Here is a 19,868-nt window from a genome sequence, read left to right as displayed (position 1 = left end):
GTGGTGCATATATACCATGGAATGTTATGTAACCATAAAAAGAATGAGATTATGTCCTTTGCTAGGACATGGATGGAGCTAGAAGCCATTGTCCTTAGCAAACTAACATTTGTGATGGGCCCTGAGCATCCTTTCAACTTCTTGCTAAGTGTGCCAAAAATGCAAAGTCCTGAATGCTTTTTTTTTTTTTTTGAGACGGAGTGTCGTTCTTGTTGCCCAGGCTGGAGTGCAATGGCGCGATCTTGGCTCACCACAACCTCCACCTCCTGGGTTCAAGCGGTTCTCCTGCCTCAACCTCCTGAGTAGCTGGGATTACAGGCATGCGCTACCATGCCTGGCTAATTTTGTATTTTTAGTAGAGACAGGGTTTCTCCATGTCGGTCAGGCTGGTCTCAAACTCTTGACCTCAGGTGATCCACCTGCCTTGGCTTCCCAAAGTGCTGGGATTATAGGCATGAGCCACTGCGCTTGATCAGTCCTGAATACTTTTTATCTGTGTTGTTTCTCAGGGTTGTGTTTGCAGTGAGCAACCCAGAGTGATGACATTATGTCTCTCCTTTGGACAAAATGCAGGGGTTCAATGTAAAAGTGAATACCCCAGTCGTAGTGTTTCTCTCCCATAATGCAACCCATTACATGCGCAAGTATCAATTAAGGAGCCTCATATTTTCTGCCAGCATCCATCGAACAGTAATAGGCTATCTCATTACCTTGTAAGTAGGGTAAAATTGCAGATCCTTCACAGTTCTTGACAGTTTTGAAAATGAGTATAGGTGCAGGCTGTGTTAGTCGATATGAGAAGACTGCTCGGAACCTAATAGTGAACGGTTTCTATCCAGTGATGGACAGACCAGGGTGGGAATAAGGATCCTCCACTTCTCTAGCTGTTAATGAGGCTAAGAATTGAAAAACAAATCCCAATGGTGCTTTGATTATTGTTCATTTACCTGTGGTGGGAGGATGAAGGCATGTCATGATGACAATGGGGTGGCAAGCCCTGGGGTTCCAGCGAAAAGGCAAGGTATGGTGTGAATGCTGAATCAAAGAACCCACAATGCTAAAATACCATCAGCAGTGAGGATATAGAGCTTTGAGCAGAGCAAAACATTAGAAGTTAATTTGTTAGGCTTGAGCAGTTGTTCACTGGAAACCCAAAGTAAATACAAAGCTTTGGTGCGGAACTTAGTTCTCACTGCACTTCATGATTATTCTCTTCCCCTCTACCCTGATCTTAAGTATTTTAAGAAAAAATGAAATATGCTGGGAAATTTTGGGAAGAGGAGGGACTAAAAATTTTTATAGCTCTGTTGGATATAAGCAATTCGTGATGGGCCCTGAGCATCCTTTCAACTTCTTGCTCAGTATCCCCAAAATGCAAAGTGTTTCAAGTCACCATCTTACTTGATTTTGTAGATGTGGCCCAAAACATTGAGGACTGCAAGGTAAAGCTGCAGCAGCATGTCTGGGCCCTTGCTGGTCTCCAGGAGGTATATGGGGAAGAGACAGCACCAACTCTGGGTGAAGAAGCCAAAGGAGAAAAAAATAAAAGCCTTCCTGCAACTCAGCCTTACAAAAAGTATGTAGAAAAATCTTGCAGTGTACATCATTTCTAAGGGTGAAAAAGTGAATGCTTTTCCCCTAAGATCGTGAACAAGGTGGACTGCCTATTCCTACAATTTCTGTTCAACATAGTACTGGAAATCCTAGCCAGTGTGGTGGGGGAAATAAAGAAATAATGGGCATACTGATTGCAAAAGTAGAAATAAAATGGTTGTTATTCATGAATGACATAATCCTCTATGTATAAGGTCTTGAGGAATCTACATAAAAAGCTATTTGAGCAAATAAGGTCACAAGATAAAATATCAATTGTATTCTGTGTACTAAGCAATGAACAATTGGGAATTAAAATTTTAGAATACCATTTACAGAAGCATACAAAATCATTAAACATGGATGGATAAATTAAATATGTGTAAAAGTACAATACTTTGTTGAGAGAAATAAAAGAAGATGTAAATAAATGAAAGATATACCGTGGTCATGTATTGGAAGACGGAATATTTTACAGATATTGTGTTAGTTTTCTATTATTGTGTAATAAATTAACACAAATTTCAGGACAACACAAATTTATTGTTGTATCATTTCTGTGACTCTGGAGTTGAGGCTAATTTGTTGTTGTTGTTGTTGTTGTTGTTTATTGAGATGGAGAGACTCGCTCTGTTGCCCAGGCTGGAGTGCAATGGCAAGATCTCGGCTCACTGCAACCTCCGCCTCCCAGGTTCAAGCAATTCTCCTGCCTCAGCCTCCTGAGTAGCTGGGATTACAGGCAAGTGCCACAACGCCCAGCTAATTTTTGTATTTTTAGTAGAGACGGGGTTTCACCATGTTGGCCAGGTTGATCTGGAACTCGTGACCTCAAGTGATCCCCCCACCTCGGCCTCCCAAAGTGCTGGGATTACAGGCCTGAGCCACTGCGCCCGGCTGCAAATTGGAGGTTTTAAGGGTAATCTGAGAAGCCAATCACATCCAGCCTACTAAAGTAGGACTATGGTACAAACTTTCGGTTATAAGATTAATAAGTTTTGGAGAGCTAATGTACTGCATGGTGACTATAGTTAATAATACTTTATTGTTTACTTGAAATTCAGTAAAAGAGCAGATTTTTGAGTGCCCTAACTGCACACACACACATGCACATAGTTACATATGGTAACTCTGGGTGGTGATGGATGTATTAATGAATTTGATTGTAGTAATCACTACGCAGTGTATACCTATATCAACTCATCACATTGTACACCTTGAATATATGTAATTTTAATTCATCAATTATACATCAAAATGCTGAGAAAAAGTAGGACTATGAAGTGGAAGCTCATTTAGAGGCCTATGGGAAGCTTTTGTCTCTGTGTATGGTATCACCTCTTTGGGACCTAGCTTTTGATTGTGAATCTAGAGCTGCTTTTGGTCAGCAGGGTCAGCAGTTGGAAAGATTAGCTAAATGCTGAGCAGAGGAAGTGATGACAAATTGGAATCTGTCAGGGACCTTTGCATCTGTTCATCAACATATTTGTGGTATATTTGTATTTTTCAAAGATGGATGCAATAATATATTCCATCTTACATGCTCTTCTGCAATATGACTTGCCACTCCCCAGTCGAGAGGTAGAGTCTATTTCTCCATCCCATTGAGCCTGGCACTAACTGTGAATACTTTGACTAGCAGATGATGGTGTAAATGGTACTATACCAGTTCTGGGCACAGCACCTACCTGGCATGAAAATGGATTCCTGCCACTTAGAACACTCACTATTGGGATGCTTCCTCAAAGAATCTGGCTTCCATGCTGTAGAAGCCCTAGCCACATGATGAGGCCACATGTAAGTGCTCTAGTCTATAGCACCAGCTGAATTCCCAGCCAACATCCAGCCATGTGCATGAACCATCTTGGAGGCCCAGTCCAGTTGATTATTTAGAGAAATCCAGCCCCCAGACACCATCTGACAAACTGTAAGACCCACTCAGCTGAACCTAGTCAACTCACAGCACCATTAGAGATAATAATAAATTTTTAAGCCACTAAGTCTTGGGACAATTTGCTACATAACAATGGATAATCAGCAGTATCTGACCATGAAGACCCTCCAAGAATTATAGCTGTTGTTTTACTTTTACCTCCTAATCACACAGTTTCTTTTAATATGAAACCATTCAAATAAAGGGATTTCAGGAAATGTAGTTTCTGTTGGGAAAAGCTGAGTGTTGGGAGAGAAGCTGAGGCAGGGCTTGCATGTCTGACATAATGTAAAAGTCTTGGAACAGGTCTGGGGTCCAGGGTCTAAAACCCCTTGTGCCCTTTGGAACACCAAGCTCTGTGCTAAAGGGTGGAAGGCTACCCTGATGCACCATAATCTAAGCCTAGGACATAAAATCCCTCGTGGCTTGGATAGAATCCAGGGCTCAGGGCACAAAACCCCTCAGGGCCTCTGGAACGTGTCTAGACTTGCTGGCTCCTTGCTCCTTGCTCTCCCAGGATTGATTGTATCTTGAGTTAAAATAACCTGCTCTCCATTATCTCAAGTAGCAGAGCAGATGCTAAACCATCACAGCTGTAAATCCTGTGCTTAATGCAATGCGCCCTTTCAACCCCACATTCTCACCACCTGTTTCTTTGATCACCAATAAATAGTCTGGGCTTCCAGAGCTCGGGGCCTTCACAGTCTCCATACTTAGCGATGGCCCCCTGAACTCACTTTCTCTCTCAAACTGTCTTTTCTCATTCCTTTGACTCCGCCAGACTTCGTCACCCCCACAACCTGGTGTTGGGTCCGATCACCCCAACATTCCTGGCTGCCCAACGTGAGGCAACAAAAATCCTGGTGAAGGAATGCTAGAGAGTGTGAAAGCGGAGGATGCATTGTCAAAGGACACCCGAGGACAACTGAAAGAAGCTCGGTGGGAAAGCTTAGCACTCAGAAGAACCAAGGTAACAATGGGACAAAGTGAAAGCAAACATTCTGCTTACTTGAATTTCTTAAGGCACTTATTACGAAGAGGGTGAGGCATGGGGTAAGACCAGGGGAATCTGAGGCTTGTTTATTCAGAGGGCCCCATTTAGAGAAAAAGAAGACAAAGTGAGGACTTAGAAGGAGCCTGGGCAAGTTATCTTGAAGCTTCAGTTTCACGGTTAACCTGCCTCTGCTAGAGAAAAACAGATTTAATGAGCACAGCAGCATGATATGGGCTGAATGTAAAGAAATTTGGACTCAAGGCCCCAAGGATTATTTGTTTGAGTTGTGGAATATGCTTGATTTTGGTATGTTAGCAATTTTATCGGCATCATTCATTGCAAGATTCAGGGCATTCTGGCATGCTTCCAAAGCCCAGAGCATCATTGATGTAAATGATAATTTGAAGGACTTGACAAAAGTAACATTGGGAGATAATGTGAAATACTGCAATTTGGCCAGGAGGGAGTGGGACCCCCCAGATCCTGGTATGGTGTCTGAAGGTCTTTGTGCAGTTGCTGTGGTTTTGAGTTTCTCTGGGATAGCTTGTATTTTGCCAGCAAATGAAAGCTTTGGACCTCTGCAGATGTTGCTTGGAGGAGCAGTCAAAGACATCTTCAGGTTCATGGTCATATTCATTATGGTGTTTGTGGCCTTTATGATTGGAATTTCAACCTCTACTTCTACTACATTGATGTAAAACAAAATGAAGCCTTCACAACAGTTGAAGAGAGTTTTAAGACACTGTTCTGGGCTATATTTGGACTTTCTGCAGTGAAATCAGTGGTCATCAACTATAACCACAAATTCATTGAAAACATTGGTTATGTTCTTTATGGAGTCTATGATGTTACAATGGTCATTGTTTTGCTAAATATGTTAATTGCCATGATCACCAGTTCATTCCAGGAAATTGAGGATGACGCTGATGTGGAGTGGAAATTTGCAAGGGCCAAACTCTGGTTTTCCTGCTTTGGGGAGGGGAGAGCACTTCCTGTTCCCTTCAATCTGGTGCCAGGTCTGGGGTCCCTGTTTTGTCTCTTGCTGAAGCTTAAAGGGTGGATTTCTGAGCTCTACCCAGGGTCATAAAAAAGGTTTCCAGGAAGAGGTAGAGCTAAGTAAGTAGAGCTAAGTAAGTACAGCTAAGTAGGGAAAGACAGGAACTTGCAGGAACTAACAGGTACCATAGGGACAGACAGGGACAGATAGAGATAGGTGAAGACTAGCAATATAAGGTCAGTGCCCTAAAGAGGTACAAAAGTAGAGAATAGTGAAGACTAGCAGAGATTTGCAGGGACAGACAGGAACATTCTGAATTATGGAAATTAGCTATGGCTCAAAGTCCAATCAAAATCTGAGAGGGCAAATATAAAAGGAATAGAGAGGAGGGAGGCAAGGATAAAAATGCTCTTTTCTCTCTGACAGGACCTTTTGGGTTCAAAGTTGCGCTAGCAATAGGAAATGTTACTCTTGATATAAATAAACACTTTATTACATGCTCTGAATGTCACTTGTTTACCTGCATTAATTCAACCTTTGATAAAAATCAGATTATCTTGATAAAGCCAGGGAAGGAGTTTGGATCCCTGTGTCTCTAAATAGACCATGGGAGACATCACCATCTATTTATATTGTAACTGAGATCCTTAAAAAACTCTTATCCCATTCCAAAAGATTTACAGTTGAAGGCCATTGGAGGCTCTACATTTGTGGATTTTGTTCTGGTGGTTGTGTGCTTTTGCTGTCTCCTTTTAGTCTGCAGATGTGGAAGCTGCCTCTGAAGAGGAAGCTGCCTCTGAAGAGGAAGCTGCCATCAAGAACAAGCAATGATAGCTGTGGCGGTTTTACAAAAAAGAAAAGGGGGGCATGTTGGGAGAAGCTGAGTGTTGGGAGAAACAGAGGCAGGGCTTGCATGTCTGAAATAATGTAAAAGAGTCTTGGAACATGTCCGAGGTCCAGGGTCTAAAACCCCTTGTGGCCTTTGGAACACCAAGCTCTGTGCTAAAGGGTGGAAGGCTACCCTGATGCACCATAATCTAAGCCCAGGGCATAAAACCCCTCGTGATCTCTGGAATGTGTCTCGACTTCCTGACTCCTTGCTTCTAGCCCTCTCAGGCTCCTAGATTGATTGTGTCTTAGAATTGGCCATATCAATGCTAAACTATCACAGCTGTAAATCACGTGCTTAATGCAACATATCCTTTCGACCCCCGCATTCTCACCAACTGTTTCTTTGTCTGATCACCAATAAATAGTCTGGACTTCCAGAGCTCGGGGCCTTTGCAGCCTCTGTACTTAGCAATGGCCCCCTGGACCCACTTTATCTCTCAAACTGTCTTTTCTCATTCCTTTGACTCCACTGGACTTCGTCACCCCCATGACCTGGTGCTGGGTCTGATCACCCCAACAGTTTTGAGCTCAACACTCTAGTGTAAAGATAGACAATAGAACATTCTAGTATATTTGGCTTGGCTGTATAACTTATGTTGTATATTGGAATGTGAATGGACGTGGTGCAAGCAGAGGCTTTCAATGTACTTGTTTGTTCTTGTACTTCTGTTATCTTCCCTGAAAAGAATATGCCCTGGGTAGCCTTCAATGTGATCACACAGTAATAAGATGCATGGAGCAGACTTGAATTCAACCCTTATTCTGGAGCCAAGCCTAGCCAAGCCCAGTAGAGCCCAGAGAAACCACAAATGACTAAGAGACCTGTGAACAAGAAATAAATACTTATAAGTCACTGAGATTTGGGGGGTTATTTGTTACATCACATTATTTCAGCAATAACCATCCATTATAATGGGTAAGTAAAAAAGAATCAAACATTTATTCTGCCTTTCTTGACGAAAGTACTTCAGGGTAACCAAATAGTTGATATGGAAAAGTTCTTCTTTACAGAAGAATTCTAGTTTATAAATGCAGGAAGGATGACAGGATAGTACCACTTTGCAACCTACAATGAAATGACAGCTATAGGCAAAGATCATCAAAAACTGCTAAAATTATTAGGTGAAAAGTTAATTGGGAAGTTTATAATGGATAGATCAGGGCGACAATACATGAACAAACTAATTAGTGTTAACCTAGCAAAAAAGGAGAGACAACAAGACATATATGCCTCCTGACGTGATGCAGTAGGAAGTATAAAGGACACCATGTATGATTTATTCTTGCTAAAATTTGCATTTGTATCTGATAAACCTCTACACCAACCTATAGGAAATAGAGGGTCAGAGGAACTGGTGAGTGGTGATATCAGTTACTGAGTTAAGGAAGACACCTTGGGGAAGGAGCAATTAGCAAAATCCAGAGTGTGGGAAATTTTACAGGACAAACAACTGGTTCTTCCACAAAGACATTAAAAGGAAGGAGAAGAGAAGTGAAACCTATAATTAAAAGATTAAAGAGATATAATAATTGACTCCAATATATCCACCTTCTTTGGATCCTGATTCAAGCAAACCAATTGTAAAAAATGTAGGAGACAACCAGAGAAATTTTGACACTAAATGGATATTATATGATATTAAGGAATACTTACCCTTAGATATAGTATCTTTAGATATGATTAAGGAATAGTTATCTTTAGATGTGATATTGTGATTATGTTTAAAAGTTAGTCCCTATCTTTTAGAGGTACATGCTGAAATATTTATGGATGAAATGATACATCTTGGTTTTATTTCAAAATGTGGGGTGGTAGGTGGTGGCTGTAGAGGGAGCACTATTGGCTAAAAACCTAGGTTTTTGGCTGGAGCAATTAGGTGCATGGTAATACCAGTTAGTGATATAGGAAAAGCCAGAGAAAGAAACAGGTTTTTATCAGGCCAAGGGGAGTGGCAGATTACAAGTTCTGTTTTTGATACATTAGATTTGAAATGCCTACTAGACATAGAAGAATAGATACCAAGCAGATGGTTGGACATGTGAGTCAGGTATTCAGCTGAGAGGTCAGACTGGAGATATATTTTTGGATGTCACCAGATTCCATAGTTTACACACTCTATGTGATCTTATCTTTAATATATCTTTAATATGTCATCTTTAATCTATGTCTTCAATACTTCCTAGATTAGGTAGATGCTATTCTGTTTTGTGCAGTTTTTCCCACTCCTAAAAGGACTGTAAGTTTGTTCAGCTATTTTAGATGACAACTTAGCAATATCTCTTAAAATTAAAATGCACATCCCCAAGTGGCCAAGCAATTCCACTTCTCTGTATCTACCTTAGGGTAATATTTGCACATGGGCAAAAACAGACATATACAAGGACTCTCCCACAACCTTGTTTATAACAGCAAAATAATTGAAGCAACCTAAATGTCCATCAACATGGGAATGGCTAAATTAAAAATATTTCCATGCTGTGAATGTTATGCAACAGTTAAAAAGAATGTGGGATAGCTCTATGTACTATAACTAAAAGGTCTTCAAGATATATTGTTGAATAAGAAAAGCAAGTTGCAGAGGAATACTTTTATTTCTATTTTATACCTTTAAAAAACCTGTGTATGTGCACATGTGTATCCATATATTTGTATATATGTATAAAAATTTAAAAATACTTCAAATAATATACAACAATCAGATAACATTGGCTATATTTGGGTAGGATACTGGGTTTGGAGGCTAATCAAGATAACTTTTTAGCTTTATAAGCTAAATATAATGAATGTGGGGCTGAAGAGTATTTTTTTTTTTTGAGATGGAGTTTCGCTCTTGCAACCTCTTCCTCCTGGGTTCAAGCGATTCTTCTGTTTCAGCCTCCGGAGTAGCTGGGATTACAGGCGCCCACCACCATGCCCAGCTAATTTTTTGTATTTTTAGTAGAGACGGGGTTTCACCATGTTGGCCAGGCTAGTCTCAAACTCAGGTGATCCACCTGCCTCGGCCTCCCAAAGTGTTGGGATTACAGGCGTGAGCCACTGTGCCCAGCTGAATGGTATTTTTAAAGAAAGTCATAGCAGATTAATTCCCTAAACACTTTGCATACTTATCATATGCAATTGTGTCCAAATTGTTTTCCTTCATAGATTGCTAAATGTCTGAAAAGCCATATTGTGTCTTTCAATGGTTTTGTTAATTATTTGAAAGAAAGGAAAAGAAAACTGCGAGGACATAAATCTTCAAGGGAATGCAAATTCTATTGATGACATGTGGGGTTGAATTCAATAAAATGAAAGAGTATTTTTTCATAAAGTAAAAGAGTCTGAAATTAGATCTTAAAGTTTGTCTTATCCAACAGCTATTCAATGCTGTAATAAGCTCACCAGCATCCCAAGTAAGAATCATTCTATATCTTCTTAAGCGTTGTTTGAATGGGGGCTCATTACTTAATGAGGCAGACTATTGAATTGTTGGACAACTAGAACTGTACCTTATGTTGATCTTAAATCATCAACTTCAACTGGTTCCTTTTGCCACTAAAGATACACAAATCAATTGTCTCTCATCTTTTACATGGCAACTTTTTGAATATTTGTAGACAATGGTCCTGCTACCGTGGAATCATTTCTTTCTTCAGGCTAAAAAATCCTGCACCTATTTGATTTCCCATCCTATCACTTTCCTTATATTCTGGACCAATTCCAAGTTTAGTGGTGTTCTACTTAAACTGTAGGGTTTAGTATTTTTGTTGCTGGGAAAGTACATCTGCTATTGTGGCTCATCACTTTTGCACATACCAGAGAGATAATCTGGAGCAGTTATTCTTCTAATGACCCCATATAATTAACCCTTGTAGTGTCTAATTAAAAATAAACATATATCAGGGTCCCTATGTTTCCCTGTGGAACTGTTCTAATTCATCTTTGTCCTCTGGCTACCATTTTACATAAGATATCCATAGGGCAGTTAATTTTGGAAACACATATGATAGAAAATGCTCAGGCATGCTCAGGTATTGGATTTCTGTAATCCTGGGATTTGCTTGTTTGTTAGGGTCACTGAATTTATTTATTTATTCTTTTTTCACTCTGGCCCTTTAAGATAAGTTTCAGCTGATTCCCATGAGGCTCACTGAGTAACTTACAAACGTTGGGGTTCTAAACTTGCATCTCTATTCTTCTCTATCTACATTCATTTCCCCTCCCTCAATCAGTCCTGTAGCTCTAAATACCGTCTATATGCTCATAATACAAAAATATATATATCTCTTGTTTAAATCTCTTCCTTGAATTCTGCCATCCACAGAGTCAGAATCATTTTAAGAATGGCTGTCTTTAAAGTCATAGGATGGCTGCTGGCACTCATCAGGACTATATTTTTCTTGTTCCTGACCAATGGAAAATAAACTGCATTGTTTTCCACAGTCAAAATGTTATCATAAACTTTTTCTATAATAAATTATCATGCAGTTTTTTTCTTTTAATCTGTTAGTTTGGCCAATTACCTTTATACACCTTCTAATATTAAGCTATGTTTACATCCCTAACATAAAACGAACCATTAAATTCAGTTAGTGAATATAAATGCACAAGTTCTACATGAAATAGCATCCTCCCCTGGATTACAGAAATCCAATACCTGAGCATGCCTGAGCATGATGTACTTTATACGGTTCTGACTCCCAGAGAACCTGGGATTTGCTTGTTTGTTAGGGTCACTGAATTTTTTATTTATTCTTTTTTCACTCTGGCCCTTTAAGATAAGTTTCAGCTGATTCCCATGAGGCTCACTGAGTAACTTACAAACGTTGGGGTTCTAAACTTGCATGTAATGTCTTTGGTTTTCGTATCATGATTATGCTGCTTTAAAATAATAAGTTAGAAGCTTTCCTTCTTTTCTATTGCTAGAAGAGTTTGATTAAAATTTAGATGATCTTCTCCTTAAAATGTAGTTGAACTTGCCTGTACAAAAAAGGTGCTTTCTTTGTAGGAATATTTTAAAATACTGCTTTAATTTATTTTATGTTTCAAAGACTATTCAAACTCTTTATATGTTGGGGGTCAGCGTTAGTAAGTTTAGGTAAAACTTCTTAGTTGCGATAAACATATCTTACATATTCTTCTTAATTTTTTATCGCCTTGACCTAATTGAAAGAGGAGTATTAATATCTCTATGTAGTACGTTTGTTCATTTATCCCTGCAATTCTATCAATTTTTTGCTTCATATTTTCGAGGCTATTTATTAGGTACTAATATGTTTAAAATTTCTCTAACTTTGCAGTGAATTGAACATTTACCATTAGGTAGTGATCCTCTCTATACCTAATAGTATTGTATAAAAGTATATTTTATCTGAAATTAATGTAGATATACCAGTTTTCTTTTCCTAATATTTGCTTAATATGATTCTTTCCTACCCTTTTGTTGATTAAAACTGTTTTATTGGGCTAAATTCTAGACATTTGATACTGTTATTGTTGACTTTTAACAATTTAAATGTAACCTCCAAGTTAGCATATTTTGATCATTTAACCTTTAATTCTAGATATAAATTAATTCAGAGTAAGGCCAATTCTGCAGTCAGCCCATGACATATGTAGACTCAGCTACACACATTCATTTGGGGAGTGATACGGTTTGGATCTGTGTCCCCACCCACATCTCATATTGAATTGTAATCTCCAGTGTTGGAGGTGGGGCCTGGTGGGAGGTGATTGGATCATGGGGGTGTTTTTCTCATGAATGGTTTAGTACCATCCCCTTAGTACTGTGCTAGTGATAGTGAGTTTTCACAAGATCTGGGCATTTAAAAGTGTATGGCACCTTCCCCTTTTTGCTCTTGCTCCTGGTTTCACAGTGTGACGTGCCTGTTCCCCTTTCACCTTACACCATGATTGTAAAGCTTCCTGAGGCCTCCCTAGAAGCCAAACAGATGTCAGCACCACACTTCCTATAAAGTCTGCACAACCATGAGCAAATTAAACCTCTTTTCTTTATAAATTACCTAGTCCCAGATATTTCTTTGTAGCAATGCAAGAACTTCCTAATACAGGGAGTCAGTTTACAGTGGTCTCTAATCATTCAAGCCCACTGAGGGCAGTTTGTGTCATCAGCCTCTTTAGTACTACATATTTCTGCATTTAAATTGTGGATCTGAAACAATGACAGCACAGTGATTGTAAAGATTAAGAAAAAAACCTGAGTTATTTCAATTTCGTAATTTTTTTTTGGTCACTTGGAGTTTTGATATAAATAGACACTTCTCAGAAGAAGATACACAAATGGCCAAGAAATGTATGAAAAAAATGCTCAACATCATTAATCATCAAGGAAATGCAAATTAAAACCATAATGAAATACCACCTTACCCCAGCTAGAATAGCTATTATTAAAAAGTCAGAAAACAATAGATGTTAGTGTGGATATGGTGAAAAGAAAAGGCTTATACACTACTGGTAGGAATGTAAATTAGTACAACCTCTATGGAAAACAGTATGGAGATTTCTCAAAGAACTAAAAGTAGATCTACCATTCAATCCAACAATCCCACTACTGGGTATCTACTCAAAGGGAAAGAAGTCATTGTATCAAAGACACCTGTACTTATATGTTTATCACAGCACAATCACAATTGCAAAGATATAGAACCAACCTAAGAACCAACCCATCAACTGGTGAATGGATAAAGAAAATGTGGTATATATATATACCATACCATGGAATACTACTTAGCCAGAAAAAGAGCAAAATAATGTCTTTTGCAGCAACTTGGATGAAGTTGGAGGTCATTATTCTAACTGAGGTAACTCAGGAATGGAAAACTAAATACCATATATTCACACTTACAAGTGGGAGTTAAGCGATGGGTATGCAAAGGCATACAGAGTGGTATAATGGACATTGAAGACTCAGAAAGGGGGAGCGGGCAGGCGGATGAGGGATAAAAAAACTACATATTGGGTACAATGTGCACTAGTCGGGTGATGAGTGCACTAAAATCTCAGAATTTACCACTATGTAATTCATCTATGTACCAAAAACCTGTATATCCCAAAAGCTATTGAAATAAAAAAAATGTAAAAACATTAAAAAATCAAAGCAATAGAACAGAGTATGAGCTGTGAGATAGACTATTTTTGCTAGATAAGTGAAATTTTTAGTTCACACATGATATATTTTACTTCTTGAATATGTTTAAGATTGAAATTTAGTCTTTTAAAATTAATTTTTGGTTTAAAACTAAAGAAAAAACAACAATTTTCACAGGTTGGGTACAGATTATGTACATAATTATCATTGAAAATAATTTTCTCATACAAAGAAGGAGAGCATTTAAAAATGACTTGCTCCAGGTGATAATCTGAAGAAAAAAGTTTCTCTCTACTCACATACAGTTGTTTAACATAAAACTTCTGACACCAGATGTGTGTGGGGTTTTCCCTACACACCAAGCAATTCTCCAGTGGACACTAGGCTGGGTGTCCTACAATTTAATTCAATTCTGACGCTATCTACCTGGAGTTAGCATCAGATCCCACAGGTTAAGGGCTCAGTCTCACAAGACTGCTCCTTTACTTCGGATGCCAATTGCAAGCTCCAAGTTGTGACCTGTGACTGATCAGCTATAAATCAGGAGTTCTCACGACACCCTCTTTGGGTTTGAGTAATTTGCTGGAGTGGTTCACAGCACTCAGGATAACACTTACTCTTTTGCTGGTTTGTTACAAAGGATATTACAAAGGATACCAAGGTACCTAGGGCAAGGTATTGGGGAGGAGGCACGGAGCTTCCTGCCCTCTCAAGGATTGTCATCCTCCAGGAACCTCCAGGTGTTCAGCAATCTAGAAGCTTTCTAAACTCAGTCCTTTTCACTTTTTATGGAGACTTCATTACATAGGCAGGATTTTTACTACTGGGTGCTATTTCATTGTATGGATATGCTACAATTTGTTCATCCATTTATTTGTTTTTTTGGAGACAGTCTCACTCTGTCGCCTAGGCTGGAGTGCAGTGGTGAAATCTCGGCTCACTGCAAGCTCTACCTCCTGGGTTCAAGTGATTCTCCTGCCTCAGCCTCCCAAGTAACTGGGATTACAGGCACCCGCCACCACACCCAGTTAATTTTGTATTTTTAGTAGAGACAGGGTTAGGGTTAGGGCCAGACTGGTCTCGAGCTCCTGATCTGAAGTGATTCACCCTTCGCGGCCTCCCAAAGTGCTGGGATTACAGGCATGGGCCACCGCACCTGGCCTGTTTATCCACTTTATCTGTTGCTGGAAACTTGGGTTGTTTCCAAGTTAGGGGTAGTATAGATAAAGCTGATATAAACAAGTACAAATCTTCTTATGGAACTATGTTTGTGTTTATCTGGGATAAATACCTAGGAGTGGAATCACAAGGTCATATGAAAAGCATGTGTTTAGTTTTTATAACAAACTGCTGGCCGGGTGTGGTAGCTCACACCTGTAATCCCAGCACTTTGGGAGGCCGAGGTGGGTGGATCACCTGAGGTCAGGAGTTCGAGACCAGCCTGGTCAACATGGTGACACCGCATCTCTACTAAAAATATAAAAGTTAGCCAGGTGTGGTGGCACACACCTGTAATCCCAGCTACTTGGGAGGCTGAGGCAGGAGAATCATTTGAACCCAGGAGGTGGAGGTTGCAGTGAGCCGAGATCACACCATTGCACTCCAGCCTGAGCAACAAGAGTGAAACTCCATCTCAAAAAAAAAAAAAAAAAAACCCACACACACAAACTGCTGAAATATTTTCCAAAGTGGTTGTACTATTTAATATTCTCACAGATAAGACGTGAGTTTCAGCTTCTCCACATCCTTAGCAATAGAGGGTATCATTACATCTTTTATTTTATCTATTCTACTGTTTTGTAGAGGGTGTTTTCATGTGCCTATTTGTTACTTATATATCTTTTTTCTTCTTCCAATGACAGCAATACTGAATGTACATCTTTTATACAAAGAAGAAAATATACAAATTGCAATTATACAGAGGGCCCATTCAAATTTTTAGCTCACCTTTTCTTCTGGCTGTTTTTCTTTTATTCTTATTCCTATTCTTACTGTTATTACTACTATTGAGTTTTGAGAGTTCTTTATATACTTTGGATATAAGTCCTTTGTCAGGTAACTGTTTTGTAAACATTTTCTCACAATCTGTGACTTGTCTTTTTATTTTGACAGTATGTTTGGAAGAATAAAACTTTGACATTTTGATGAAATTCAATTTATCAGTGTTTTTTATGGCTTATGCTTTTTGTGTCCTAAGAAATCTACTTACCCAAAGGTTGTAAAGATTTTCTCTTTTTTTTCCTATTTTCCATTTCAAGTTAATTTTTATTTGCGTGAAGTAAGTGTCAAGTTGTTAAGCTTCTTTTTTTTTTTTCATGTGAACATCTAGTTGTTCCTGCTGTAAAGATTCTCCTTTTTCCATTTAGTTGCCTTGGCACCTTCATAAAAAATCAATTGACCATGAATATATGAGTCTCTTTCTAGATACCTTATTCTCCGCCATTAACCTGTATGACTATCTTTTTGCCAACACCAGACTATCTTGATTTCTGTAGTTTTATAGTCTTTGGAACATATTTTTTTCCTTAGTTTTATTGTAACTTATGATGAGCAAACAACCATATGCCTTGTAAAGTCCTTGGCTTACATTCACCCATAGTTCATGTCCTTAGACCAAGAAAAACCTTAGACCGTATACTGAGTACTAGAACTTACTGAGCATCTCTGTAAATATTAGGTCAAGGAAAACAGATGAAGGTTGACCAGACATTTTAGAAAGAAACAAGTAATTTATTTTAGTTTCCTGATTTTCACCTGCTCATTTCCAGTTTTCCTCGTCTTGGAAACATACAGCAGTGTAAGTTAACACAGTGACAATCCAGGATTCCTTCCTTTCTACTTGATTCATTCTTTCTGTTCTTGCTGTCAGAAGTTGGTATTTTTTAAACCTGAGGTCAAGTACTTCTGTTCTCATCTCTTTTTATACTTTCCCTTCTCACAGCATCAACTATCTCCTTTATGTGCGTGATTTCCAAGTCTATATCTCAAATCCATTCTTTCTATCTATATTTGAAAAGCACTTGTTCTATATTAACAGATTGATACTGTAATGATATAAAATTAAACATTTATAAATGGAGTTCATTTTTTAAAATCTCTCACTTCTATTTTTTCCAATTTCATAATTCTAGTGAGTTAAACTCCAACCTCTGAATTACATTTGACTAAATTATCTCTTTTTATATTTACCATGCCTATTTTTTTCTTTATCCTCATATTCACTACTTTGTGTATGGGTTCATGAAAACAATTTTAACTTGTATCCCTGCCTCTTTCAAGTATCATTCTGTATATTATAGACAACTAATTTTCTAACAACTTTCATCAGGACATTTAAAATTATCTTCAGTTTGGGTCCAATTCATTTTTCTAGTCCAAAAATATATTTTAAACTCTTCACTCCAGATAGAGCATCTCATTTACTTGATCAGTGCATTTTGCCCTCATATGTTTATTTTCATATATACCATTCTTCCTGTGCAATTATCCTGACACCTTCCCCTGTGTTTAGTAGTAAGTTTTGATCTCAAGTAGTGTATTACCAATTTGTTATTTTAGAAAATTCATTTTGACATCTAGATCCTTTGTATTTCTATATAAATTTTAGTACCAGCTTGTCAGTATCTTTCAAGTTAAATTTATGAATTAATATTGGGAGGATTGACACTACTGTGTCTTCCAAGCTATGAATATTATATTATATTATATTTATTATATTATATATGCCTCCATTTATTTTTCTTCAATTTCTGCAGCAAAGTTTACAGTTTTGAATGTACAGGTTTTCAATGTATTTTGTTAAATATAACCTTAAGTAATCCATATTTTTTGAATGTTATTTTAAAAGCAATTGCTTTTTATTTCAATATTTAATTGTTATGTGCTAGTTTATGGAAATGCAATTGACTTTTATATGTTGATCTTGTATCTTGTGACCTTGCTCACTTACAATTTTAATAGCCCTTTTGGAGATTCATTAGGATATTCCATGTACACAATAATGTCACTTGTGGATATAGTTTTGGTTCTTCCTTTCCAATCTTAATGTCTTTTATTTCTTATATGGACCTTATTGCAATGGCTGGGACTTTCAGTACAATGTTGGCTAGAAATGACAAGAGTGGACATACTTGCCTTGTTCCTAATATATTTTTAATTAAAAAATTTTTTTGTGGGTACATAGGTGTATATATTTATGGGGTATATGAGATATTTTGATACACGCATGCAATGTGAAATAAGCACATCATAGAGAATGGGGTATCTGTCCTGTCAAGCATTTATCCTTTGAGTTACTAATAATCCAATTACATTATTTGAGTTATTTAAAAATATGCAATTATTATCGACTATAATCACCCTATTGTGCTATCAAATAGTAAGTCTTATTCATTCTTTCTAATTTTTTTTGTACCCATTAACTATCCCCGCCTCTGGTAGCCATCCTTCTTTCTATGTCCATTTATTCCTAATCTTAAGGGTAAAGCAGTAGGGCTTTTGTTGTAGGTGCCCTTTATCAGGTTGAGGAAGTTCCCTTAAATTTCTAGTTTGCTAAGGGTTTTAAAAAATGATTATTATAAATTGGCCTTGAATTTTTTTTGCAGATGCTGTTTCTGCATCTATTAAGATGATCATATGGTTTCCCCCTTTATTCTGATGATATGGTGAATTTCAGCAATTTATTTTCAAATGTTAATGTCTTTGTCCCTTGCATTTCCAGGATAAACCTCTCTTGGTCGTGATGCATTATCCTTTATATATCTTGCTGGATCCAATTTGTTAATATTTTGTTAAATACTTTTGTATTTTTGTTCATAAAGGATGTTACTCTGTAGCCTTCTTTTGTTGCAATAACTTAGTCTGGTTTTTAAATCAGAGTAAAACTGGCCTAAAAATTGAGAACTGGCCTAAAAATTGAGAACTGTCTCTTTCTTTTCTAATTTCTGAAATAATTTGTGTAAGATTGATGTTACTTTTTCCTTAAATGTTTTATAGAATTCACCAGTGAAAACTATCTAGCTTAATGGTGTTTTTAACTGATTATGAATTCAATGTCTTTACAAAATACACTATTTGGATTTTCTATTTTTTGAGTAAATTTTGGTCATTTGGTCTTTCAAGGCAATTGTCAATTTCATTTAAGTTGTAAAATCTCTTGGCATAAAATTGTTCATAGTATTTCCTTATTATACTTTTAATATATGTAGGACCCATAGTGATATTCCCTCTTTCATTTCTAATATACATAATTTGTGTCTTCTCTCTTTTTTTCTTGATCAGATTAGCTATTTCCAAATAGCTCTTGGTTTCACTGATTTTCTCTATTTTTCTATTTTCAGTTTCATTTATTCTCTTTGTTATTACTTTCTTCTACACTTTGGGTTGATTTTGCTCTTATATTTCTAATTATTAAAGTAGAAACTTACATTGTTGATTTGAATCCTTCTTTTCTAATATAAGCACTTAATACCATACATTTCCCTCTAAAGGCACTGCTTTAGCTACACCTCACAAGTTTTTCTTTTCTGTAAATTTAACCAAAATCTCTCATTTCTAATTTTTCGAATTTCATACTTCTAGTGACTTAGACTCAAGCCTCTGAGTTATATTTGACTCAATTATCTCTTTAGATATCTACCCTGCCAGTTCCTTTATTTTATCCTCATATTCACTACTTTGTGATTATAACAAAAAAGTACAATTTCGTTAACATGGATACATTGTGTACTGATGAAGTCTGGGTAGCCACTCTCCCACATATTTCTTTTTAAGAGATGGGGTCTCACTATATTGCCCAGGCTGGTATTGAACTCCTGAGCTCAACTGATCCTCCCACCTTGGCCTCTCAAAGTGCTGGGATTACAGGCATGAGCCACTGTGCCCAGTCCTCCCACAAGTTTTGATATGCCATGTTTTCATTTTCATTCGGTTCAAAATATTTTCTGAATTAACTAGTGATTTCTTCTTTGACCCATGTGTTATGTACAGATATGTTGTTAATTTTCAAATATTTAGAGATTTTTCAGATATGTTATAGAATCCTAATTCAATTCCATTGTGGCCAGAGAATATACCTTGTATGATTTTGCTCTTTTTAAGTTTATGAGACTTGTCATCCAGAATATGGTCTATTTTGGTGAATGTTCCATGTGCGTTTGAAAATAATGTGTATTTTGCTGCTGTTGGGTGGAGTTTTCTATAAATGTCAATTAAGACATGTTGGTCAATAAGGTTCTTCAAATCTTTCATATTCTTACTGATGTTCTGTCTATTTGTTCTATCAATTACTGAGAAAGGTGTTGAAATATCCAAGTCTAATCACATTTTGTTTATTTCTGCTTTCTTTTCTGTCAGTTTTTGCTTCATGCATGTTCA

At 37.5% G+C, this 19,868-nt stretch overlaps 2 protein-coding genes across 2 annotated transcripts; both read left to right on the top strand.

Moving 5' to 3' along the window:
• Positions 1-960: 960 nt before the first annotated feature.
• Positions 961-5,161, top strand: LOC129475444 (short transient receptor potential channel 6-like; the record flags this gene model as incomplete). Its single annotated transcript, XM_055267483.2, has 4 exons — positions 961-1,021; positions 1,414-1,576; positions 4,305-4,366; positions 4,713-5,161. Coding segments are annotated over exons 1-4 (735 nt in total), but the record flags the coding sequence as incomplete, so codon positions are not given.
• Positions 5,162-5,163: 2 nt separating this feature from the next.
• Positions 5,164-5,604, top strand: LOC134735989 (short transient receptor potential channel 6-like; the record flags this gene model as incomplete). Its single annotated transcript, XM_063634602.1, has 1 exon — positions 5,164-5,604. A coding segment is annotated over one exon (441 nt), but the record flags the coding sequence as incomplete, so codon positions are not given.
• Positions 5,605-19,868: the final 14,264 nt, after the last annotated feature.

The sequence above is a fragment of the Symphalangus syndactylus genome, chromosome X (assembly GCF_028878055.3).
Source record: "Symphalangus syndactylus isolate Jambi chromosome X, NHGRI_mSymSyn1-v2.1_pri, whole genome shotgun sequence".
NCBI lineage: Eukaryota > Metazoa > Chordata > Mammalia > Primates > Hylobatidae > Symphalangus > Symphalangus syndactylus.
This window is presented reverse-complemented; position numbering and strand designations above follow the sequence as displayed.